At 37.0% G+C, this 26,325-nt stretch overlaps 3 protein-coding genes across 5 annotated transcripts in view; 2 read left to right on the top strand and 1 right to left on the bottom strand.

Annotated features, from left to right (window-relative positions):
* Window positions 1–26,325, top strand: part of nonC (serine/threonine-protein kinase Smg1) — a 141,122-nt gene that overhangs the window by 9,297 nt on the left and 105,500 nt on the right. The gene's annotated exons all lie outside the window — the stretch shown is intronic.
* Window positions 1,840–24,703, bottom strand: mAChR-C (muscarinic Acetylcholine Receptor, C-type). Of its 2 annotated transcripts, none has more exons than XM_028185098.2 (5): window positions 21,957–24,703; window positions 4,662–5,242; window positions 4,331–4,490; window positions 2,989–3,159; window positions 1,840–2,635 (listed from the first exon to the last, which is right to left on the bottom strand). In XM_028185098.2, exons 2-5 carry the CDS (start codon window positions 5,033–5,035, stop codon window positions 2,123–2,125), a joined length of 1,218 nt encoding a protein of 405 aa, XP_028040899.2. In that variant the 5' UTR covers window positions 5,036–5,242; window positions 21,957–24,703; the 3' UTR covers window positions 1,840–2,122. The 2 variants fall into 2 exon arrangements, with proteins under 2 accessions (XP_028040899.2, XP_089586945.1); XM_089730819.1 differs by having other exon boundaries at window positions 4,858–5,242.
* Window positions 11,861–16,175, top strand: LOC149501959 (uncharacterized). Its single transcript, XM_089730793.1, has 2 exons — window positions 11,861–12,989; window positions 16,065–16,175. The coding sequence occupies exons 1-2, from the start codon at window positions 12,063–12,065 to the stop codon at window positions 16,155–16,157; spliced, it is 1,020 nt and encodes a 339-aa protein (XP_089586919.1). The 5' UTR covers window positions 11,861–12,062; the 3' UTR covers window positions 16,158–16,175.

Below are 26,325 nucleotides of genomic sequence, written 5' to 3'. Positions count from 1 at the left end.
AGGTTATAACATAATTATTAATTTACCTACGAGAACTTACCTGTAAGGTCAGGGATGGCAGATAAACGATCTTACCTGATATTAAGCTCTTACCAGAAGTACATCTCGACAGCGCGTGCTACCTCTCGATTGAATATGAGAAACAATATCGGTACTACGGTAATACGGCGAACTAACGATTACCTGTTCGCCACAGAAATGTCTATGTAGGGCGCTGATATCACCGCGTACAGGCTTGACTCGGGTTACATTTTGTCACACGATGCTACTCCTTCGTTGTGATAGTTGTACGAACACACGCCTATGTAAAATTACTCAGACTATTTAGAATTTGCCTCAGGATACATCTACATCATTAGGACATGAGTGATTCATTTTCGTTTGTAAGAAACTGTGTTGTTGGCCTTAAAGACACCTGTTGATTCTTCCTGATCCACTAACGGTGCTTTTAGGTACCTCAAGCACCAGTCATCGTTCTCGTCGAACCCGTCGCTTGCGACGAAGGGCTCGACGAGTAAATTAACCCACAGACACAGCCCACTGAGTTTCTCGCCGGATCTTTTCAGTGGGTCACGTTTCCGATCTGGTGGTAGATTCTGCGAAGCACGGCTCTCGCTAGGGTTCGTGTTAGCAACGTCGTCAGGTTTGAGCCCCGTGAGCTCACTTACTAGTTAAGGTTACGCTAAAATAGCCTCTCAAGTCTATCAGCTTACGTAGGAAGAAAAAAAACCTGTTGATCTCCTCTCGTGCTGAATGGACAGCAGCGTTCTCTGAAAAGCGATCGCCAGTTGGCGTACTGGCTGTAAGCACTCACAGGTTGATCCCACAAGCATGCCTATTTCGGACAAAGAAGTCATGCACTCCGGTTAAATTATACTTATAACAGCAGTACCAGTCGGGCTGTTTTTACACAAATGGGACTTCGACCTCATGTGGCTAGCAGGGCGTCCGTATTTATATTGTGACCCATATTTGCAAATAGTTTAGGGAACTATAAAACGGGCTACGCTACTATACGGTTTTAAATGTTTCTTTTTTTCTACTCTATTCTATGAGCCCACAGACGTCCATTGTTGAACATAGGCCTCCCCAAATTTCCTTTATATGCGTAAATTTCAAAATATACACTTTCGCCTTGTACGTTTGCATTTTTTTTACTGTAATTCATGTAACACATATGGTACGAAAATGAACACGGTAACTAACGCAGTGGTGTAGTTAAAATAGAAAACACTGTACGCCCCTTTAGATTAAAAATTAATGATCTAAAAATTTCTCTGAACCTTGCACTCTAAGAATCAAATTCAACATGTTTTAAATTATAAACAACGAAATAATCGTTATTGATATTGAGATTGGCAATTTTGGCGATGACTCTGTAAGTAAGCTAGGTACTGAATACTTATTTAGTTGAATTTAATAAAATGTTATAACACTCATACATTTTAAATGACAGAAGTCAAATAGCAGAAATGCATGCATGAAATAACAGAAGGTGCCGGTAGTAAATCCATAAGAGTAATGTTTTAGTTTGATACTTAAAGGCTAGATGGCGCTACTGTTATCTTAAAATTAGGTTTGGATTTAATTTATTTCTAATTATTTTGATGTTGTTAAAATATATTAGATAGTTTAACTTTCATTGGATACATCATATTCGACCGATCATTTGTTTGACTTCTGAGACCCGGTTTTGCAATAGTTTATGTTTTGTCCAGTGCTGCAAGTGCAGTCAATAGAAGTATATTACACCGGACGTTCATGGCCTTCCACAGCCTGTAATAGTTTATTTTCTACACATTACATATATTTAATTAAGGATTAAATGACAGAGACCTATTTACATTTAACCATAATAATATATTTAATTTTTAATATTACATAGAACATCTTTTTAATTACATAATCTAAACACCATTTACAGAGAACCATTTAATTCAGGTAGGTAGGGGAACTAATCGTAATCTCTGAATAAAATTTCAACAATAAAGCTTTTGAAAAACTTGAGCGAGAGTAGATTTAAACAGGCACCTAAATGCGAAAACTGTACCCTAATGTCACTAATGATTTAACTAGAAGCGTTTTATTTTTCCCACTAAACGTCTTTTGTCATTTTATTGCACTACACTGCGTCCGGGGAGCAGTCCGCGGTCTTAATGTGGACGGGTGTCGGACCGTCGGGAGCGTAAGACGGGTTGGCATCACCCCTCTCCGAGTCAACGTACCCAGCGTTTTCAATGATGCGGCATCTAGATGTATCGGAATCCCGTTCGACATACAGCAGTCTTGCAGGACGTCCACCCATGCTGGATAGAGCGGCAGGAGCGCTAGATCGAGTGATAGAGCCTTCACGTAAAGCGACGGATCCCCTCTTCCTTTCCGGTGCCGGTGATCCTCTGTATTCTGATGTGTCAGGTCGCTTGCAACGTAGCAGTTTAGCGAAAGCCGCACGGAATCCGGCATTTTTCCAAGCGTAAATAAGAGGATTGATTCCTGAATTGGACATGGCCAGTGAAGAGGTTAGTCTGTAAGCGATGTGATTGTGTAACGGCATAATTGGTAAGGTCTGTGCGCAAGCCACTACCACGAACGGCATCCAGCATATGGAAAACGATCCAAGAACCAGCAGTACGACCTGAAAATTAAAAGACAAGAGTTATATTATGCTCAATGATATAATATGGTATAGGTTTGTATAATTCGAAGGTCAACATTGTAAATTTTCAGTTTTAACACCACATGTATTTATACATAAATAATATTTAAGGGAACGTTGAGGGTGATTTTACCAACCAACTTGTTTAAAGACAAGATATGACGTCCCAGCCTGAACCTGGGTTTTGCTCGGAAAAACCGTCCGAATTTTTTATTAACGAACCTAATATTTTTTAGCTCGATTTAGAAGTTTCTAGTCGTGACCAATAGATGTCGGTACATCGACTTAATTATTATTGTTCAATTAATTAGGAATTAGTAACTTCAGTCTACCTGTATACTCTTCCAGTCATTGGCTCCAGTAGGGCAACAAGTGTTGGCTCGCATCCGTCTTGCGTGGCAAGTTGCCTCGCGCCATATCCGCCAGTAAAGAATGAACATGACCATCCATATCAAAGAGAACATTGGCGCTAAGATGCTCGTCGTGTATGACTTCGGTACCACCTAGAATATTTTGTCAAAATCGGTCAATAAATCATGGAAAATATGAGGCAATCTTGACCTTTTTGTTGTCTCAGAAACATGAGCATACGATCCACCTGCTAAGTAGCGGTTACTACTTCTTATCGATGTTGACAAAGCAGAACTTGCTTCTGCTTTACCGTTAACTGGCATAATTATCTTTTTTAAATTTGTAGATACTTCATAAAAAGTTCTTAGTAAAAAACTTAATAATAGTGGTTCGCGCTCGGCCTCAAACAGGCAATGTTTTATTCTAAAGGACAATGATAATGCCGCTGTGTTGTAAGTTACACTCGTCTGTTTAGTATAGTAATCAATTGACTACAATTATTTTTAATTAGTAATTATCTTGAGATGAGTTTATCGTTTGACACTCGACTAGGTCAATTAATCTTGATAATCTTTAATATTACCACAATAGTAGTAGGGTATTTGTTAAAATATTAAAAGATTTAAAAATTTATACAAAGCATGGGTCATCAGCGTTCGTGTCGAAATAGCAATTCCTTGCGACGGTTTTGGAGATAATTCCGTATGCCAGTGTTATCAAGATTTTAAGGTATATTTGATGACGTATGGTTCTTCCGTTGTTGAATCATATGGGTTGCTTAAGAGCAGAATGGCCGTGAGCTTGTCCGCCCATCTATGCCAACAAAAAGCGAACCTTTACAACGATCAAAGGTTATAAAAACAACTAAGTAGAAGTGCAAATAAAGACGAGTTTAGAGCAACTGTTTACTTTATGATGTAATAAAACGAGTGATTAACGTTTTATTGAATCGTTACGTAGAACGCTTAGGTTCATTCCATAATTAAACGTGGATCGGTAAACCGTTCTAAAGACGTAATATTGAAAACATAGCAATCCAGCCCGATAGATATCTTGTAATAAAGTGGAAGGTACAGATACAGATAGACTTGTCTACTTGATGTAGGTACATATAGGGGATTTTCCTACTACGTCATTAGCGTTGTCAACGATGTGCCAATCACGAGAATTTGTGATACTGCTTGAACTTCGGTAGATGTAATTCAGGCGCATTCTCGTCCCAATGGACATATAGTTCAGTTGTAAAAAACATATTGTATAACATGTTAAGGACCTTGATCTTGCACAAATAAATGAACCGTTGTGTTTTCAAATCACACTCACCATGTTCATTTCGCATGCAATTCCGTCATGCCACTCGTTCCAGAATATCGGTATGCAGCTGATGCACACGGCCACAGACCACGTGGCGCTCATCAGCACTCTAGTCACCAGCTTTGTCATGTACCGGCTGTAGTGGAGCGGGTGCACTATCGCTATGTACCTGTAACACACGAACAACGAATTTAAATTTGTAATTCGTGATCGGATAGCGTGACAGTACGGCAGAAGGTAAAATTCTATTTTTATCAGACAATTCTCTGAATTACGACTGTCGAAGGGCAAAGAAATTCGTATGCTGACGTGAGCTTTATACTCACGGCACGCCACTCACCTGTCTACGGCTATAGCTATGATGTTGTAAATGGACGCCAAACATGCTAATATTATGAGAATGAATCTCATTAAGCACGTCCATTTGACCGTTCCGAATTCATCGTCCAGGTAGAAAACGAGGTGGTACGGCAGGGTGAGGCCGACCATTAGATCTGATATCGCCAGGTTTAGTACGAACTGGTTGGATACTAAACATGATAATTTTCTGCTCAGCGTGACGGCGAGGATGGTGAGAGTGTTCCCGCTCACGATCAACACCATGAGGGAACCGTCGACGATGCTCCAAGCCCAGTAGTTGTACAAGTTCGCATCCGTCCCCTCTTCGGTCGAATTCCATCCCCGGTCGCTTTCGTTCTCGAATGCACCGTCCATACCATCGCTGGGCGCGGTCGCCAGCGTCCCCCACTCGGAACCGTTCGACGTCGTGGTCGAACTTCACGCGGTCATCGCCTCAACCAGTCCTCACGACGTATCACTCATGTGTCACTCGCACTCTTATGGCGCACGAACTTGTCTTTGCACTATGGCACTGTTCGCACATTTTTCACAACTCGGGAATGTCGCGTTTTGTTTCGTACCCTGAAACAGAATGTTCGGATTAGTCGTCGCTAATGATAGATCGAGTGCCTTAGTTTAGGATTGGTAAATACGCCACAGAGCGTTTGGTACGGAGTGTTTTAGATTAATACTGATATAAGTCAGTTTTGTATATACCTAAATAAAAAGTTTCGTGAATTCGAAAGAAATAGAATATTGACGAAAAGTTTTATCAATACTAATAAATCGTGAGCGTGTTCACTCTTCTCGTTTACCGCTACATTGATGCGGGAGTATGCATTGTATGACAAGTATCGTACTTATTGCTTTCGCACAGCACCTTATGTTGCTGACACTAAGATCATGAATTCGTTCTTATCAGTCGAGATGATCTCTCGATGTAAATCACTCCTCATTATCTCACTCGACCTCGCTTGCTAAATCATAACTTTTTGAAGGAATAGGAAAAGGCTTTCGCTTCAATATTACTTACATTTACACATTACGCATGAAACATAAATAATTGATTTATGCTTCGAGATATAAGACGAACTGTCTCGTCTAAGTAATCGATTGCTTTACCGCTATAAATGAATTAAGTATTTCAGACGTCGAAGGTCACGGGTAGTTCATAAAAGTAGAAACGGCTGTGTTGTGTGAGGAATCGTGAACAACTCAAGGCGATGCCCTTGTCGGGTTTGCTTTTATTCCATTGCCTAACATTGAAACTAATGTTGTGGAAATTGAAAAAAAACCACAAAAATCAATACAAAAGCCTGCTAACTAACAAATAGAAGCAATTTCTATAACAAATATCAAACTATATTTATAAATATATAATTAACATAATTGCACATAGGTATAACTGTAAATTGACTATCAATTTGAAAGCGTTGTTTAAAATGCACTTTACTAAAATGATATTCGCAGAAATATGACTATTACCTTTTTTATGTTAAATAAACATCATAACTATTGGTCACATTACTGAATCTGGGTTAATTCCCGCTACATTTTGAAACGTTTTGAATGTTGATAAGTTATGCTGTTCATCAAGTCGAATGCACTATTTCTTTGCAGCAGAACTGAGTAACAAAGGTAGCAATAGAACATACATACGATTATTCACATAATATAATTCATTCTATGTAGATTCGTCATTCGTAAACGCGTTCTGATCTCGATCTATTTTCGGTGCTTTTGGACGCTATTGTTTCTTACGCTAGGAGCAACCCAAGTACATGTCACCGTACTCGTCGAAGAGTTCAACGTGACAGCCCTATAGCATCAATCCGCTAAGTTCCGCGACGTATCTTCTTAGCGGGTCGCGATTCCTATATTGTGGTAGATGCATTTTGGAAGCATCCTTCGGAGGCCGGGCGGTTGTTAGAAACCTTCTCTTTCTCTTTGCTGAACCCTCGAGCTCTCCCACTCCTTATTGGGAATCAAAAAACTTTCCGAGCTCCCGTAACTTATCCACAATGCCTTCGTGTCATAATAGAATCGCGAACGCATTGTAGAAAGCGATTATAATCAGGACAACGACCCGGCGAATTCAAATACACAATCTAAAATCGATTGTTTGCAAATAAAACGTCAGTAATCAATAGATGTAACGTTTCCTCGTACGATAACATTTACAATTTATCGTTTTCCAACTTTAATATTGTCTAAGCAAGCAGTTATATGTGTCAAAACTGTCATCGCCAATAGACTGCCGGCTTGAGTACGTACTTGTGATCATTTTTTACATTGCCTATACTTTCAGAAAAAATATGCGTACGTATTACATGTTACCTCTGCAGAATAGTAATAATACAGAATAATCGAAATGAGTATGTTCGATCTTCATAACGATATTAACTTCTTGGGTATAGGCCCACGACCTGCTACTCTGATACGGAATTTTGGAAGTACATAATTATGTAAACGAAACCTGAATGAGACGCGAATGAGGCACGAAGATGAAGTCTCAATCGACCACTATGGTACACCACAAACTTGTATGCGTAATTCCTTTGAAAGCCTGACGAATCTTCAATAATAAACGGAATGTGAACACAGCTTACGTACATATAACTCAGAAAAAAAGGCCAACGCTCTCATACCTACTCATCATGTACATAGTCTCGAGAAACAAAAACATAGAACGTGTCTTGTTACTGTTGACCGTTACATTAATAATGTCAACAAATTGCCAAAGTTCCCGGGTATGTTATATGCAGAAAATAATCTGGCATGCATTAATGGACTATCTGGTGCTTCGCAGCCATCGTAGCTCATAGATATCATAAAATGAAAATGGTGTAGTATTTGTTGGAATAAAATTATTTGCTTGTCGTTGCGAGTCGTAGAACAAAGTCACCGGCTGCTGAATTTTATAATTTTATGAACACTACGAATACACTGTATTAAATTTACTAAACGAATGATACGTCCTGTTTTATTATAAGTCAACCCAAACAACCAGTACTGATGTTTGGACCACTATTCGATTCCACAATTATAGTTGTTATTCCTTTGTGTGTTAACCGATGACGTTCGGAAAGTACATACATATGTAACTATAACGCTATGATGTTGAAGCTGGCTTATTGGATACGGTCATTCATTTTTGGGTACGTGCCATGATGATCTTGGTGCTCGGATTTTAGTATTCCGTAATAATATTGATATATCAGATATTTTCTTCTGTGCATTGTGATTTGAATTCTATTCGACGTGATTTTTTAATATGTCCCGTGCTCTGAGGGATTGTTTGAGATGATACCTTTATCTCCTTTTTACCATCGCACCGCCCGCCACCGGAGGAGAGTTCATCCATACTACCTGGAGCCACTGCGTGTTCATCCACAGTGCGTTTCCAGAGATCTTTTTTGCCACGTACCATCCGGCTTTGGAATGAGCTTCCCTCCACGGTGTTTCTCGATCGCTATGACATATCCTTCTTCCAACAAGGCTTGTGAAGAGTACTTAACGGTAGGCAGCGGCTTGGCTCTGCCCCTGGCATTGCTGAAGTCCATGGGCGACGGTAACCACTCACCATCAGGTGGGCCGTATGCTCGTCTGCCTACAAGGGCAATAAAAAAATAATTAAATGAAGCTTATATGACAGTGCATTGGTTAAATGATGACCAGTTCAGTCATTTAACTTTAAAATGACTTCGGCATGACTAAATGTGTGTAATAAGTAGTTTTTATAGTCCCACTATGAAGTCACTAGAAATTCTGATTAGGAGGGTAGCGTCATACGTTTAAATGTTCCTGAAATTCCATTTCCGACAGTGTGCGGACCAGGTAGGAATGTTTTGGTATCTTTACCATTAGTAAATATTTTTACAACTTAACTGAAGTAAAAACGGCGCATCCGTTCACATTCGTGAAAATGCAATTGATTCAGAATTCAAATATAATACATTATCAACGAAATGGTATTTAAATGAATTGAATTAAATCGGACTGTTATAAATGCGGAGCTGCAATCTGCAACCACAATGGTAACCTATTATTCAGATCACGATTTTGTCTGTTGAACGAGTATAAACACTAAATGCCCTTTAGCGTCCAATGACAGGGGCATTAGCATGCAGCCCGGTGGCCGATGTCAATACTGTTTGACATCTGATATGAGCCCACGCAAATAATGATTTGTGTAAACTTAATTATAATTATCAATTAAGCATCGGGAGTCTAATTGAACACTTCAGTTGCACTTGTACTAGTAAGTGGCTAATTAAAGCAGGCAAGCCTTTAACAAAGTCAACAATTTGACTCTATAGACGCATGTCCTATTATATACAAATGAAAACCGTATAAAATCGTTGCCATATTAAAAAATAATGGTTTAAAACTCAGTTTTGAAACAACTCAAAACTCAGTTGTTTTCAGGACTATTCACGATGAGCAGCTATTTATTTATGTTTTTAACTCCATGGGTGGCCGGGTCTAGACCGCTTGTCACCTATTTGCTACCATTAAATGAACTGATTCAAAGTTTGGCTTTCTCTCACCAACGTAACATTCAGTAAAATTTCCAAACAGGATTTATAGTTGCAATATCCTTAACGTCTCGTTTGATACAAAGTAGAGATAAATATAAATCTTCTAACAAAGCTCTATTGCCAGCATTGACATACTACTAAGGTCTTTCACTGAACTTAGCGATTCGCGTCGAACCTAGTTTATTGTTAATGCTAAATGGTTCTCAAAGTAGTCTGCAATTCGAACAAGACAGATGTCTTATTTTATTGCAAACTAACTGCAATTAAAATTTGTATAAGAATTTTTTACTAGTCTACGGAAACACTAAGCAAATTTTCAACTGCTTACGAACCATTAGGCAACAGACATAGATGCAATATACCACTATATGAATATTGATTTGATTGATATAGTAATCGTTTTGAATTAAGATACTCTTCGTATTCTTGTAAATAAAGTGTCATTTATTGCATCATAGCTGCGTATTGATACTGCTGCGTATATAGGGTAGTAAATCTACTTAGCAGTTAATAGTTGCGGATCATAAGAAATTATCGAAAACATCAACATGTTTTTAGTACATTCTTGAACTTCGGCCGTTTTAAGGATGTTTTTGTATTGCCAAACATTAACTTTGATTTATACGTATCTTGTATTCGATGATATCATACGGAAGTTTATTTGGGAAATTCGTTCAAGCTCGTGGCTTAGCAGTAATTAAGTGGAATTTGTGTCACTGGTTCGATTGTGAATGCCGCCATCCACTTCGAGCCAAGTTTGAGGCCTAGGAGTATAATAATTATACAAATTACAATTATCGAGAGTTTAATGCTTGTCACACGCTGTTATTCCTTCATTGTGTGTGTAAGCACGTTCTATTTATTAATTCTTGTAAATAATTTCTCAAAGTGCTAATAAAATTTGTCTCGCAAGAACTCTCAGCTGAAGTAGCATTGAACCTTAGGTATTTAACCCTGTTATTTGCTGTAGACCTTGCAGACGGTAATCGCTTTAGGGGGTGGAACACTGAAGAGGGTGGCTGCCGAAGGTCAACGTCCATGAAAACGTAACTTTCTATTTTTATCCTATTTTTTTCTCATCGTGTAACATCGATATACATCTGTCGTACATAATATGCCGCTGGTATTGAATTAAAAATATTTATAACGATTCTCTAAATGAGTATACATGAAGTAAATTTATTTATAAGTTACAAAAATGCCTGTATTAATTTATAGAGCTGATTTGGTATTTTTATTTTTTTTATTGCATTTATGGTTGGACTCGCTCACAGCCCACTTGGTTTTAAGTGTTACCAGAGCCCATAAACATGTACAACGCAAATGCTACCACACACCAAAGTAGAAGTTTGGAGATTTAAATTGTTACATAATTCCAAGTTGAATTTTGATTATATTAATTCACAATTCAAAAATCCCCCAGTTCCGGATAGATCGTGAACAATAGAGGAATTTTCATTTCAAGAGTTAGAGGAGAGAATGCTTTTGTTTTATTCCATTTTATAAAAGTTTGACATTTGAATTGTGAAATTTCTACAGTAAGTAGCATGTGATCCATCATTCTTTGAATGAAACTTTCAGGGTAACGAAAGAATGAATTTTAAATTGGCTACTGGGTTAATTGTCTTTTGTCCTGTCAGTCTTCAGTTAAGATAACAAATTGAGGCGTTCTTTTCAAACCAAACACTATAAAATAAACTGAGAATTATATAATATGTAATACTATTCTTCTGAAGTTCGTTAAGTCAAGTTACGAATCAAAAAAATCTACGGTTTCTGTTGTTTTTTTTTTTTTTTTTTTTTTTTCAATAATAGTCTGCGTTCCGAAAACTTCATAGCTATCAAGGGAACTCACCGAAAAACGGCAAGTCCTAAAAAAATAACTTTAAAAAATTAATCGCACAATGTGATCGGTCTCGGAATTGTTATCGTTACGAAGAAGATCTTTGTTACCGGTTCGGCCACATGATATTTCGAAGAGCCCTCTAAAACTATTATTCCTATTCAATTCTGGGTCTACACATACGCTGTTTCTCATACACTGAGCGCGCACGGACAGTTACGCTAAAGCTCCAGGCTTTCGTCGGATTACTATGCCACGTTTCAACTCTTGATCGCTTTGTGTTATATTCCAAAACGTTTGTCCGGAAAATACACAATACGAAATTCCAAAAGTGGTTCGGCAAGAGCAAAACACGTTAGATTTAACTATTGTGTAAGATTGGAAGCCCATCCGAATAACCTTGCTAACCATTTAATGGACAACCAAATGACTACAAGAAGACTCAGAAGAAGAGTGCCTCAAGATCTACTAGATCTACTGTAGATTAATTGATATGGACATGTCAATGGACATTGTGCATGTACAGCCGAAATTGTTTTTCTCAAAACTACGGTTGAATGTCTTACAACAGCTTACTGTATAGAAATATTAAAAAAAAAAAAAAGTTTAACTCCCGCCACAGAAATATTGGTGCAATACGCTCGAAGCTCTTGTCTGTTTCTCGAGTTTTGCCTCGTACATGAATTAGGTTATTGTCTGATAGTTTATTTTTAATCGAAATGACAGATTAATAGCCGCCAAAATAATTATGTAATGTTTCTTTTAATATAATCAGCAACGTCCAAACGTCCAATGTCATGTGAAGATACTTATTGGTATAAGCTGTGGTTGACATGTACGGGGGACGGCACTACAGAATAAACATGGCGCGTGTGAATACTTATGTGTTTCATTACAGTTGTCTTAATAACCTATTACTAACTAATTAAATACAGTTATTACATGGCGCTGAGGACTTAAAGAACTTATTGAGATAAATATAAAAACCTAAGTGGAAGTAAACCGTTGTAAACGGAAGATGGATTCGTTAAAACCACCGCCACCATTATGCCTCATGGGCGACTTGAAACAAAATTTTCAAAAATGGACACAGCAATATGATATTTATATGATTGCTAGCGGGACGGAAGGTGATGAAAAAATTAAAGATAAGCAGAAAAAGGCAATCTATTTGCACTGTCTAGGTGCAGAAGCACTAACCATATACAATGGTTTTAAGAACAAAGAAAAGTTATCTTATGTGGAAGTAAAACAGAAGTTTAATGAATATTGTTCGCCACCCGGAAATGAAACTTTTAGTAGACATGTCTTCTTCAGCAGAAAAAAGAGAGATGGAGAAAGTTTTGATGAATTTTTCTGTACGTTGAGAAAATTGGCGGGAGACTGTGGGTTTGCAGACCTAGAAGAAAGCTTAATAAGAGACCAAATCATATTAGGCTTAAATGATGCCAAATTAACAGAAAGATTGCTTAAGGAATCGACCTTAACATTGGATAGCTGCATGAAAATATGTAAAGTGGCTGAGAGTGCTGCAAAACAGGTTCAAGTCATGACAGAAAAGACAGTTGAAGCTGTTACAAGAAAACAAGAATCTCGAAGCAGAATGCCTAATCAGAATAAAACCAGTTTTAATAATAAACAACATCTAGGTAAGAGTGGAGAAGGATCAGTAAGGTTGAAGAATAATAATTGTGAAAGATGCGGAGGAGTGCATTCTCATCGATCCTGCCCAGCCTTTGGAAGGAGATGTGCTAAGTGTAATCGATATGGACATTACATGCAGATGTGCAGAACAGTTGGTGCTGTGTATGTCAGCGATGATGATAGTGATGACTCATTAGTAGTGGGGTCAGTAACTGTGGGCCAGGTTGATACAGAGGACTGGATCGTTGAGGCAAAAGTGAGAGGACAGAAGATGAAGTTCAAAGTGGATACAGGATCGCAGGTTAATATTTTGACTAGTGCTATAGTGAAAAAACTAGACTTAAAAATGACAGAAACTTGTACAAAATTAAAAAACTTTGATGGCTCAACTATAGAAACAGTAGGTATGACTAAAACTATAGTGAAATTCAATAAAAAAAAGTATGTACTTGACTTTTATGTGGTAAAATTTAAAACTACTAATGTGCTGAGCTATAAAGCTGCTGTGCAGTTGGGTTTAATAAACAAAGTTGAAAATATTTCAAAGGAATATGTAGTTCAGGACATTGGTGAATACAAAGATTTGTTTCATGGCTTAGGAAAATTGAACTATGTATACAAAATTAAATTAACAGACAATTGTGCACCTGTAGTGGAGCCACCAAGGAAAATTCCTTTTAAATTAGTAGATAAAGTAAAAAATGAGCTTGATCGATTGGAGCAACTTGATGTAATAAAGAAAGTGCAAGAACCAACTGAGTGGGTTAACTCTATGGTGATTGTAAAAAAAAGTCAAGATAAAATTAGATTGTGTTTAGATCCACAAAATATAAACAAATGTATCATTAGAGAACGTCATAAAATACCTACCTTTGAGGAACTTACTTCAGCCATGCCTGATGCCAAATATTACTCAGTGTTAGATGCAAACAAAGGATTTTATCAGATTTTGTTAGCAGAAGAAAGTCAACTGCTAACAACGTTCAATGCAGGTCAATTTGGAAGATATTGTTTTAAGCGGTTACCATTTGGCCTGAATTCTGCCCCTGAGGTATTTACTAAGTGTTATTCAGAAATTTTCAATGATATACAGGGTGTAGTAACTTATGTTGATGAAATATTAGTATGGGGAGATACGAGAAAAACACATGATGAAAGATTACTCCAAGTTTTAGAAAAGGCTCGGCAGGCTGGGGTCAAGTTTAATAAAGAGAAATGTGTCATAGGTGTAAAAGAGGTTAAATATGTGGGTCATATCCTATCTAGTGAGGGCCTTAAGCCAGACCCAGAAAAAGTGCGAGCTATTGTGGACATGAAAGAGCCAACAACAAAAAAGGAATTACAAACTGTCTTGGGTATTATAACATACATTTCTAAATTTATACCAAATACATCAGAATTGACAGAATCACTAAGACAATTGCTAAAAAAAAACGTAGAGTACATTTGGGGTGACAAACAAAAAGAAGATTTTAAAAAAATAAAACAATTTCTCACTAGTGCAACAGTGCTCAGATACTTTGATGTCAACAAACCAGTGACTCTTTCAGTCGACAGTAGCTCCACAGGGTTGGGAGCGGTACTCCTACAGGATAATTTACCAGTTGCTTATGGGTCAAAGACCTTGACAGAGTGCCAAAAGTCATGGGCACAAATTGAAAAAGAAATGTTGGCAATAGTATATGGATGTGAAAAGTTTCATCAATATATTTATGATAAACATGTAATAGTTGAATCTGATCATAGGCCTTTAGAATACATATTTAAAAAAACAATCAATGAAACTCCACTAAGACTACAAAGGCTTAGATTGAGAATTCAAGGGTATGACCTGGAAATAAGATATAAACCAGGAAAAGAATTATTTGTAGCTGACGCCTTGTCTAGGAATAGCTTACCAGACAAAATATGTAATAAAGATTTGGATCAGCATGTAGAATTGCATGTTTGCTTGATAACGGAAGGATTAAAATTCACAGAACAAAAATTAGAAGATTTTAAAAAAAAAACTGCAAATGATGAAGAATGTCAAAAAATTATAAAAAATATTGAAATGGGATGGCCAGATAAAGTAAAATTACCAACAGATTTAAAATATTATCATTCTATAAAAGAGGATTTGTATTATGCAAATGGGTTAATATTTAAAAATAATGCAGTTTTTGTACCAAAGTCACTGAGGAAAGAAATATTAAACTTAATTCACTACAACCACCTAGGATTAGAAAAATGCAAAAATAAGATAAGAGGATTGTTATATTGGCCATTTATGAATAAAGAGCTGGAAGACCACATCAGAAACTGTGAAGCATGTTTGAAATATCAAAAATCTCATTCATTTGAAACCCTAATTCTAAGGGACATACCGAAACAACCTTGGGATATAATAGGAGCTGATATGTTCTTCTATAAAAATAATATATACTTAATGGTTGTAGATTATTTAACTAAATATGTGGAAATTATAAATATGGTGGATCAATCCACGCAAAGTCACATATTAGCATTAAAGCAGATGTTCGCGAGATGGGGTATTCCAACAAAGCTATGTACAGATGATGCATCACAGTTTAATAGTTACGAATTTCAAGAATTTGTGAAAGAATGGGGATTTCAGTTAGTTAAATCTAGTCCATATTATGCGAGGTCCAACGGTATGGTTGAACGGCACATTCAGATTGTTAAAAAAATGTTTAAAAAATGTGATTTTGATCAGAAAGATATTTATATGGCCTTGATGGAATATCGCAACACACCTATAGATTCAGAAATTAACATGTCTCCTAATGAGTTACTCTTAGGAAGACAAACAGTAACTTTGTTACCTACCAGATCTTCTTTGCCAGGTAAAAATAAATTAAAGAAAGTTAGGAATAGTTTGCAGAAAAAGCAAATTAAATACAAATATTATCATGATAGAAGAAATAATCAAAAAGGAATTGAGTTTACAGAGGGTCAAAATGTGTTTATAAGGGATAGTAAAAATAAAAATCTTAGGGGGAAAATAATACAAAAAAACAAACATAGAGCATACAATATTCTAACAGAGCAAGGACAAGTGATTAAAAGAAATAGATACAATATTTACAAAGGCTCTTCTAATAGACAAAGAGACTATAACAGTAGTGATATAGAAGATTCAATTGGTAGTAGTGGCATTGGCAGTGACAATGACAATATTGAGAGTGACAATGACAATATACAGTCTAAGGACGCTACTAGCAATAGGAAGTCAGTAACTTTGGAAAATGTAAATACAGACATAAGGCAAACAAGGTCTGGAAGGCAGGTAAAACAACCAAGTTGGCTAAAGGGTCATGTCTTATATTAAGTTAGAATCTAAGTTAAATAAAACTTCAAATTGGTTACTTTGTAGGTTTATTTGAGTAAAGAAAGGGAGATGTCATGTGAAGATACTTATTGGTATAAGCTGTGGTTGACATGTACGGGGGACGGCACTACAGAATAAACATGGCGCGTGTGAATACTTATGTGTTTCATTACAGTTGTCTTAATAACCTATTACTAACTAATTAAATACAGTTATTACATCCAACGACCTAAACTTTTGTATATAATAAACTTAAAACAAACAAAAGGAATTCGTCCGACGGGGGACACATCAAAGGAAAAACGAAATTGTTATTTTTATTTAATTTATATCCGAGGATTTTCCTATTTATCTACCTTTTAAACCTTCTCTGGACTTTCACAATTAATTCAAGACCAAAATTAGCCAAATCGAAATCCAGCCGTTCTCGAGTTTTAGCGAGACTAACGAACAGCAATTTATTTTTAGAAATATATTGTGAGTCCGCAGAATACCATCTCGCTTCCATATAGATGGAACAATGGTATAGTGTTCAAGACGTGTGTTGGGGGACCCCAAACCCGCGAACCCACAACAAGCAGCGGTTATTTTACGAGTTACCGTCAATATCTGAGGGATGGATGTGTGAGAACCAATTTATTAACATTCAATCGTCGATCCGTGCGCTGAGCGCGGTGCGGTGTTTAATCTTAATTGCCTTCATTTGTTTCCACGAAATTAAACTCGTCGTAATTGTGAATACTATTTTATTAGGTCAATACTTAAGGTAATGTAGTCCATATGATCGATACGAAATTTAATTAAATTGTTTACACGCCGAGGAAACGAAATAGGAGTTTAGTGTAACGTGAGATTTGTTTTCATTATTTACTTAAATAGAGGGAGAAAGTAATTTAGACGTAAGAGCTTTCTATAAAGTAAGCAATGCTTTTGTACAGACATAGCCTGTTATGTAATATATACTTTTTATATTTTATTTATGTACATATATTATGTTATAATAATGATGTAAAATTTAATAGTTTAGGTAAATTGGTCTGAAAGGTTTCATTACAATTCACACACTTCATGGATACTTCGTTAAGTCCATAAAAGCTACATACAAACATTCGAAATGTTGCCACTAAAACAAACGTTGCAGTGTCTACAATGCTTGAAGCTCTCTGAAAATACTAAAACAACACTCTATATGTTATAAAAGTGTTTTATTCTGTCTGAATGGAAAACTTGATTGCATTTCGACATACAGCCCGTCCGGGAGCGATTTATATCGATTCGATACGAAGTCGCGTTACAATTACGAAAATTGAAAATTATACAATACTAGCTGACCTGACAGACTTCGTAGTGCCTCAATCGATAATTAAAATACCTAAACTTTTGTATAAAATAAACCTAAAACAAACAAAAGGAATCCGTCCGACGGGGGACACATCAAAGGAAAAACTAAATTATTATTTTTATTTAATTCCCAGCATTTTCATATTTTTCTACCTTTTAAACCTTCTCTGGACTTCCACAAATAATTCAAGACCAAAATTAGCCAAATCGGTCCAGCCATTCTCGAGTTTTAGCGAGACTAACGAACAGCAATTCATTTTTATGTATATAGATTACTAGGTAAAGTATAGTATACTATAGTATATAGTGTTAGTATATATAAAGTCGTCTATATCTAGAAAATTTTATAGCTAGTCGTAGGTATAAAATTATTTTTTAACTACTACATAAAAAAAAATGTACCATAAATTGAATTAGACCAGGCAAAAGGAGGCGCCCCGCCCCAGCTAACTGTCTGATTCGGCTAATATAATTCTTACTTAACTCATATTTCAACATTTCACTTAACTTAAAGTGGGCATTGCTGCTATTAACAAATAAGAAACGCGCTCCAATTGATTTGTTTATAAAATTTATGTATTTCTTTAATGAAATTTGTGGAATAAACTATTTTAGAACACCAATGGGTTTCTAGTAAAGCAGAGTTAAGCCACTATAGTGTCATATTTTCCCAACTTTATAAATAGGATATTGTTAGCGAGAAAGAAAAAAAACTCGCAACTACATTACAGTCCCTTCATCCAAGGGTTGTTTGTCGCGCGCGCACACATTCACATAATGAACCTTTTACAATAACATCAAACTATTTACTTTCATACCCATCGAAAAGGGCTTCGAACAGAGGTTTGTTCAGTCTTCCGAAATTTTTTTACTAGATTAGTGTAAAGATCACATACTTCGTAACGACCACTTTTGTAGATAGATCATTCATTGTTCGTTTACTAGACAAGTATTTCATTACAAAAATTGGTACCCGCCAGCGGGATTCGAACACCGGTGCATCGCTAAACACGAATGTACCGGACGTCTTATCCGTTAGGCCACGACGACTTCAAAAAAAAAAAAACAAATGTTCACGATTGATTTCCGCGGTGAAGGAATAACATCGTGTAATAAAAATGAAACCCGCAAAATTATAATTTGCGTAATTACTGGTGGTAGGACCTCTTGTGAGTCCGCACGGGTAGGTACCACCACCCTGCCTATTTCTGCCGTGAAGCAGTAATGCGTTTCGGTTTGAAGGGTGGGGCAGCCGTTGTAACTATAATTGAGACCTTAGAACTTATATCTCAAGGTGGGTGGCGCATTTACGTTGTAGATGTCTATGGGCTCCAGTAACCACTTAACACCAGGTGGGCTGTGAGCTCGTCCACTCATCTAAGCAATAAAAAAAAAAAAAAAAAATAGACAAGGAGTGGTAAAACCTTTTTTTCATCTTGGCAAATTGATTCCTAGATAACCTCAATATCTATGTGCGCGATGATTATTACGATAAATGTTTTTGATCGAATTTATTTAAATATTATCGATCACTAAACGATTTTTCAATACATATTTAATGGCCATCAAAGGTAGATAAGCGTGTCGCTCTTTCTTGTGGTAAGTGGACACCGGCAATGTCAATAGCTTGGTTAAACAGTTAATTTTGAAGACTTATTTCAGAATCTTAAAAATATAAGCTTTTAATGTATATTTGTAAGTAGTACATACTACGCAACACGATGGCACATTGCTTAACATTTTTAAAACTTTTACATTAAGATAGTGAACCTAATCCATAAGTGTGACCTCAATCGATCGAATGGTATTCTAGTTTAAAGGTGAAGCAGAGAATAGCTTTGATTTCACATTAAAGATTAGGTTTTTTTTATTTCTGTACACCAGCTTTTAGGTAGCGGCTTGGCTCTGCCCCTGGCATTGCTGATTTCAATGGGCGACGGTAACCACTCACCATCAGGTGGGCCGTATGCTCGTCTGCCTCCAAGGGCAATAAAAAAAAAAAGCTAACCAGAGCACGGTCTATTTCATTTTCACTGGTTGCTCATTACAACGGGTTCACTTTGAGACCTGCTCAGATTAAAGCTCCAATTGCAACGGAGTGATCAAATAACCAGTACCTTGGTACCGTCCCGCGCGTATTCACAGACCACCAGTTAAGTTTGTTTAATCACATCGTTCTAAGGTTTTGTTTATTTATCTCAGTCGATGTTATTGTTATTCTGTTTTCGCCAATTCGTAAATAGGTTCTAGGTTGTTTACGTTTACATATTATTATATGGTAATGAGTTGCTTAGAGCCCCTTCAGGCGCCGTTCGTTTCTTGTCTCGTGAACGACTCATTATCATAGAAAAAACAAATAGGTTTGCTATTCGCGTGAATGTTTTCGGCAAGTATTCTTTTGTTGTTTCGTTATAATTGCGAGTCCTCGTTGCGCGCAGATCAGTAATGTCTCACGTATTAAATAACAATTTCCCTACGATTCGACAGCTCTATATGTCTTCGGAGATACGAAAGGGCGGGGGATGGTTGGCAAGGGCGAAGTTGATATAGGATATCACGTCTAATGGAATCGATAATAATACGTTTTCTTATCGTGCCTAGACAAGTGACTGCTCAGAACCGAATTACTAGTTACTACAATGAAATCTTGGACTGTGGTGACATATCGTCTTCTCGCATTAAAACTGTATAATCTCAAAACAAAACTAATTTTACAGGAGAGTTTTTTTAAAGTTCAACATGTTATATTTTTAATATTAATCATATTTGCAACAATTTTTTTTATCAGTTACATTATCTGTCTTTTAAAGTAAGATACAATTATTTATTAATTTTGTTAATAGTAGTCAAAACATAAAAATATAAAGTAGCTAAAAAAAACTAAAACTAAACTACGCTCTTTTGACAGTATTTATGAGAAAAATTCTGGTGATACCAAATGTTTACTCATATTAACTCAATTTTGAATATTTTTTGGAAATTGTACACTTTTAATATGAAAAAGCGATATGGTGAAAAAAGAAATACGTATATCTGATCACCATCCTTCATATTATTTATTATAAAAGTTTTGGTTTGTTCATCGTGCGTGTAAAGTTCGTTGATTGTAGCGCCCATTGTGCCACCGATCTGTTTACATCTGGCACGAAGCAATCGTCAATTCCGTTTTCAGGGTACGATAGTCTTTATTCCAGTGCACGTACGTGTTCTGACTACGTTCGGATTTGATCTCCTCAAGTTGTTCACGTGAGCCCCTTTTTCGCTTGGCACTAGGTGGGCTCTGACCTTCGCCTACCCATATTTTAGATTTAAGAAAAAACCTTAAGCAGATTTAAAAGTTAATTAACGTTTAACAATAGCATGGTGTAGACATAAAACCTTCGTTCCCATCATAAATCCCTTAGTCTTTATATAAAAAATAAAAAACGACAGTGACGTACCGTGACAGTTTCAGTACCGAAATGTATCCAAATTAAATTCGTCTCACAGAAGTCATTCGCGGTGGGTGGGTGGTCGTAAAACTTGTAATGGTGACCAATGATAAGCGTGACCCATTTAAATTTACAGCTTCGGAGTCTATAAAATGTTTAGCAACGTAGCGCGTAGTGTACGATGTTCGAAATCGAGTATTGAATGTTAATTTCATAATGCCGTGTATCCATTAGGGGCTAATTCGAGCTTAGAGCGCCGGTATCTACATTGATAATTCTGTAGGAGTGCAATCAAGGGCACTGCATTAGGTTCCATTAGCTGATGTGCATAGACGCGCATTAATACATATCATTGATACTGAGTAATGCATCTACATTTTTAATGAAAAAATTCTAGAACCGTCTGTCTGTTTTCCAGAATCGAACTGATTCGCATGAAATTTTCAGAACCGTAATTGAATTTGAATTCAATAATTAATTCCGCGCTGTCTGACTGTGACATTTCGTTATTGAATCAGATATAATTGCGGGCTGTATTCACGTAGAGAAAGCAATAGGCCGCCACACTGAAACAAATCACTTTGGGAAACAAAAAATATAGATTGCCGCCTTAAAAACTGATCGAGTCATTTGATAATAATTGAAACGATGCTATCAAATAACTTCACACTCAAGATAGAAAAGGAGGCAGAGAGAGTGAGATAGGTCTTCTGCGATAACAATATCAGTGATCCCTAAATATTCTATAGGAAAGATAAAATTCAGTCCAATTCAGCCAGTTACATAAGCGAGGTTGGGGGAGAGCTTACGTAAGTTGGTCTGGAGCTTTGGCGACTAAGTTAGAATGTATACTTTAATACGTGAGCAGCAAAAGCTCCGTAGTCTGAGGCGGAACCCGAAAAGACTATTACAATATTTAAACGACCGCAAAACTTTTCAATCGTTGTTATTAGTCATTTTAACTTTTGCAATAATAATAATAAAGTATTCAAATTTTTAATGATGAACAATGAATGAAGGAACTATATAAATGTGTTTACTATCTCGTTGCTCTTGTTGTGTAAATATGCAAATCGCAACGAACGGTCGCGTTTGTACGTTGGGCAAATAGCGAACCGGCGGACGAGCCAACAGCATCGCAACCCCGACACTCGTAAATATTTACCTCCAATCCAATGTTGTCAACTCCGAAACACTGTATTTTTCGTTTTATTTCACTTTAATCAAACACAAATCCTGCATGGTACAACGACACTGCACATAAACTTTACGATATTATATTTGTGGAACGCTTGAATTAGTGGGTAAGACACGTACGTACACGGCGGTGTTCGACACGTTACTGACGACCGGCAGCCGGCACCGACTCCCAAACTCCCGTATTCGAGGTCTTCACGAGCATTAGTGACTGAAAACCAGTGGCAAAGGTCATGGTTATGCGACAAATATTTCGATTTCAATTGGATTCATAATACAATAGGTTGCTCAGTTTTTTTTTAATTGACACTGAGGCTTCGAGTTTTGACAGTCGAATTTTGTTTGTGGTAATCGCCCCCAGCTAGTACAGTCTAGGGAGAGTTTCACGATAAGTAGTTTCTATGCGGTATGCAAGGCTCGGATTATCATTGAATATTAATTAGGTTGGCCTTGTGCTCTTGAAGTAAAACACTGGCCGCAAAGTTTGGTTTCGCTACACCTTGTTGAGGGCGTGTTACCGTTTTCACATAAATTCCGCATCCAGCATGTTTTTAGCCTAATGTAAGCTTTTAAAAGCCCTAATGTTATTTTGAGATCCGGATTTAAGGCAAGCCGGTTGCGGGCACGTTTAAGCTTTCGGGTAATAAGCTTTTATTGGCAATATCTGGATCGGTTTTGTGTGCTTTTATCTTAATAATGTATTACGGTTAATGGTTACTTTGGCATATCTTTAGATGGCTCTGCGCGGTGTTATTCTTGAATTGACATTTTGGTTCACCTACTTACCATATTATAATGAACAGTTATAATGCATTTTCCACTGGTAGAACATTCAACGCACACAATTCAATGCGTTCTCGATGTAGCAATGCAACCTGGTTTTAGGTTTTTTAAAGACTTTTGGTTAGGACAACGTCTGCCTGACCCGCTGGGATACTATAGATATTTCTGCGACAGTTTCTAAGTAATTTCTTACAATATTTTTTCTAAAATGAATATTAGTCGAAACGTCAAGAAACATAAGACAGATACCGCCACGAATCTGGACAAATTCGATGCTTTTTCAAAAAGTACATTAGACCTTTTGCTTCTTGCGTTCTGTTATTTTTGTCACTATCGCGCATCAATCGTCTATTATCTACATAGTTATCGGCTTCCGTGTCTGCAAACATCTGGTACGACAAAACATTGTTCATCAGAACTGCATGTACTAGCGTTAGGCTTAGTGATGTCGCTTTTCTCATGCGAAACGTCGCGGGCTTGAGACTGGGAACCTATTTTCAATCTTTACAGAAGCTAAAAGCACTTCGATAACATGAGATGTGCTTACAATGGACATTATGTGATGTCCATTGTAAGCACATCACCACCTTAGATTAGACCTTAACAGGAAGAAGAAGAAGAAATTAATCTGGCTTATGTAAATACTGGCTACTCATAAATTTTTGTAGTGCAATATAAATTATTTTTTTCATACTCATTTAGAGGAAAATCCAGACCAGACATTTTCCCTTTTGCCTAAAATTCGACCTCACATCTGCCTCGCTCTGTTATTTATTTAGGACCTGACAGTTGAATTCGTTTTTAGGATTCTCTAAACGAACGTTGAAAAAATCCAAAGCATTTTCGTCTAGTCGTAGAATCTATATGGTTACACCTGTTTCATCTACAGCAACTGTTAGCACTATAGTATAGACAAAATTTGGAATGTAGTTGTATTCCATTAATCATTATAAAATGTTGTATCGACAATCATGTGGAAAATCACGTATAAATATTACGGCCAACATTCTATGAAGTTGACCGGTAAAAAAAATCGTTTGCACACGACATATCAGAAAAAATGATTTTTATTAATCTATACTAATACTATAAAGAGGAAAGATTTGTTTGTTTGTTTGTTTCGAATAGGCTCCGAAACTACTGGACCGATTTGAAAAATTCTTTTTCCATTAGAAGCCGACATTGTCCCTGATGAACATAGGCTACTTTTTTTATTATTTTTTTTATTTATTTTTTTTGGTTTTATGTGTGTTTTAATGTTTCCGAAGCGAAGCGAGGGCGGGTCGCTATTAAATATAAATACATATTTCATTTTAAGTTGATAGTTTAAGAAACCTTTCAAAACTGTTAATATTGTATTCTCCTACAAAACAAGACATGTGGTTCTGAGTAGAACCTTTCCGGTAACTCTGTTTAAGAGTTAATCCGTATTAAATTTAATACCTATCTACTTGAATTTCAAACGTGAACGTTCACATGATCTGCGGAACCCTCGTTGTGCGCGACCAATGTCCATTCGTACGGATTTTGTTTTTGTTACACGTCCCAACTTCATATTTAGTCCTTCCTTTGTTTGAGTGATTTGTTGTTACGAATGAAAAACTCATGGGCAGTATGGTGGTGATATGTTGTCAGCCCGATCGGATCAGTATCTCTGCTCCGTGTGTGTAGTTCTACCGCGAATCTTTAGCCTGTTTTTATTGTTTTAAATGAGTTACGTCGTGTTAAGTGCTAACAAGACCGATTACTTCAACAACGATATCAATACCTCCCACTGCGTAAACGAATCGAACTTAATTAAATTACTAGCGGCATGGCGTGTGTGTGTGCGTTACGTGTAGTTAATCACACGTGCAAGAGCACATGTCGGATTTTTTCATCCTGCCCACTTCTGCCGCGATAGTACAGTAGTCATGCCTGGTACCCACCCGTGCGGACATCGACCGCTACTGGTGACATCGAAAGTTTTACAAGTTTTAAGCTATTGCATAGATTTTATCGCGGGCCTTGAGCGCGGCTTGAGAGCGGAATCATGAAATTCCGTAACGAAAAAAACCTTCCACCCCTCACTACGCCTACTATGTAGCTCGCGTTCAACACATTCTCACGTTGCGCTTGTGTAGTGTTTAAAGTAAGAAATCTAAACACCGATTTATGTACTATCAAAATATGTGATATAATTTCGTGGGTAACACAACGATAGCGTGATTCAGCTTTTGCGTCATCTATAGCCGACAAACGGAATTGTAAAATAGAAAATTATATCACATTACAATGCGTTGGGCGTGCCATTTTCTATTGCTTAGTCGAAGAATTTTAATACTACTCCTACTACTCATTCAGTGATTGGAGTGGCATTGAAAATAAACTAGCTAAACCGTTGATTCTGGGCGAATGAGAGTTAGAAATAGCATCCAAAGGCGTGTCTCTATCCCATGTAGCGCCCTCTAGTGAGTGCGCGGTCAAAATGGGATACTCACAACGTAGCAGATTCATTGAAAGTTAGCCCACTGAGTTTCTCGCCGGATCTTATTTTATTGTTTTAATATTAAATTATTATTGTCGATTTATAATTGCATAAGTTGATAAAAAATGCTATGCAATAGCTTTACCGCGGCAGTCTCCGAGTGCCACACGTCTTTTTTTTATTATTGACGTATTACGGGTGGCCCGGAGGCCTTTCCAGTTTCACCAGGACAGGCGGGCGAGCAAGGGCTCAGCCAGGAAGGGGCAAACAAATTTTACTGGTTTCTTTTTGTTACGTGTTGCTATTTCTTCATTGTGGAAGGTATTCTTGTACTCAAGTTAGGTACATACTTGAAGCATTTTCCTTGTGCCGTTATACGCGACAATCTAAAATTTGAATGTGGCTGCTTTTGATGTTACACAAAGTATTTAAATGTTAACATAAAAGGTTTATTTACGTAAGCACTTTAGGGATTTCGTCTCTTTTTCGTTATTATGAAAACATGACGTCATTTTTATTGTTCAACGCCGGCAGTGACTTGTATATCTTGATGTTAGAATGATAATAACACAATAAAAGTCAGTACAAAAGCTAATTACGCAAAACGTAGATCCGGTGTATATTTCAAGTTTAGGTTAGTGCCTGTGGTCTTTTAGTTTCGAACACGGTATTGGAACTATTCCTGGCTGAGTCCTTAAGCCCACCCACGCATTCTGGCAAAGTTAATCGCCTGAAGTCAGGGAAATGCTATTACTGAAAAAAAAAAACATTCCGTATTTATAGTCATGCTAGGGTGTAAGTACCTTTCCATGTACTTTGTTTCGTAGGTGGGTAGTTCGATGATAGTTCCAAACAAATGACGGAACTTTTATTTTTTTTTATGCTTAGATGGGTGGACGAGCTCACAGCCCACCTGGTGTTAAGTGGTTACAGGAGCCCATAAACATTTACAAAGTAAATGCGCCACTCACCTTGAGATATAATTTCTAAGGTCTCAAGTATAGTTCCCCACCCTTCAAACCGAAACGCGTTACTGCTTCACGGCAGAAATGAGAAAAACACTCTAGCTTCATAGATACAAATCAAA

Source organism: Bombyx mandarina, chromosome 11, assembly GCF_030267445.1.
Source record: "Bombyx mandarina strain Sakado chromosome 11, ASM3026744v2".
Classification (NCBI taxonomy): Eukaryota; Metazoa; Arthropoda; class Insecta; order Lepidoptera; family Bombycidae; genus Bombyx; species Bombyx mandarina.
The sequence above is the reverse complement of the archived record's forward strand: the minus strand, read 5'-3'. Positions and strand labels throughout refer to the sequence as shown.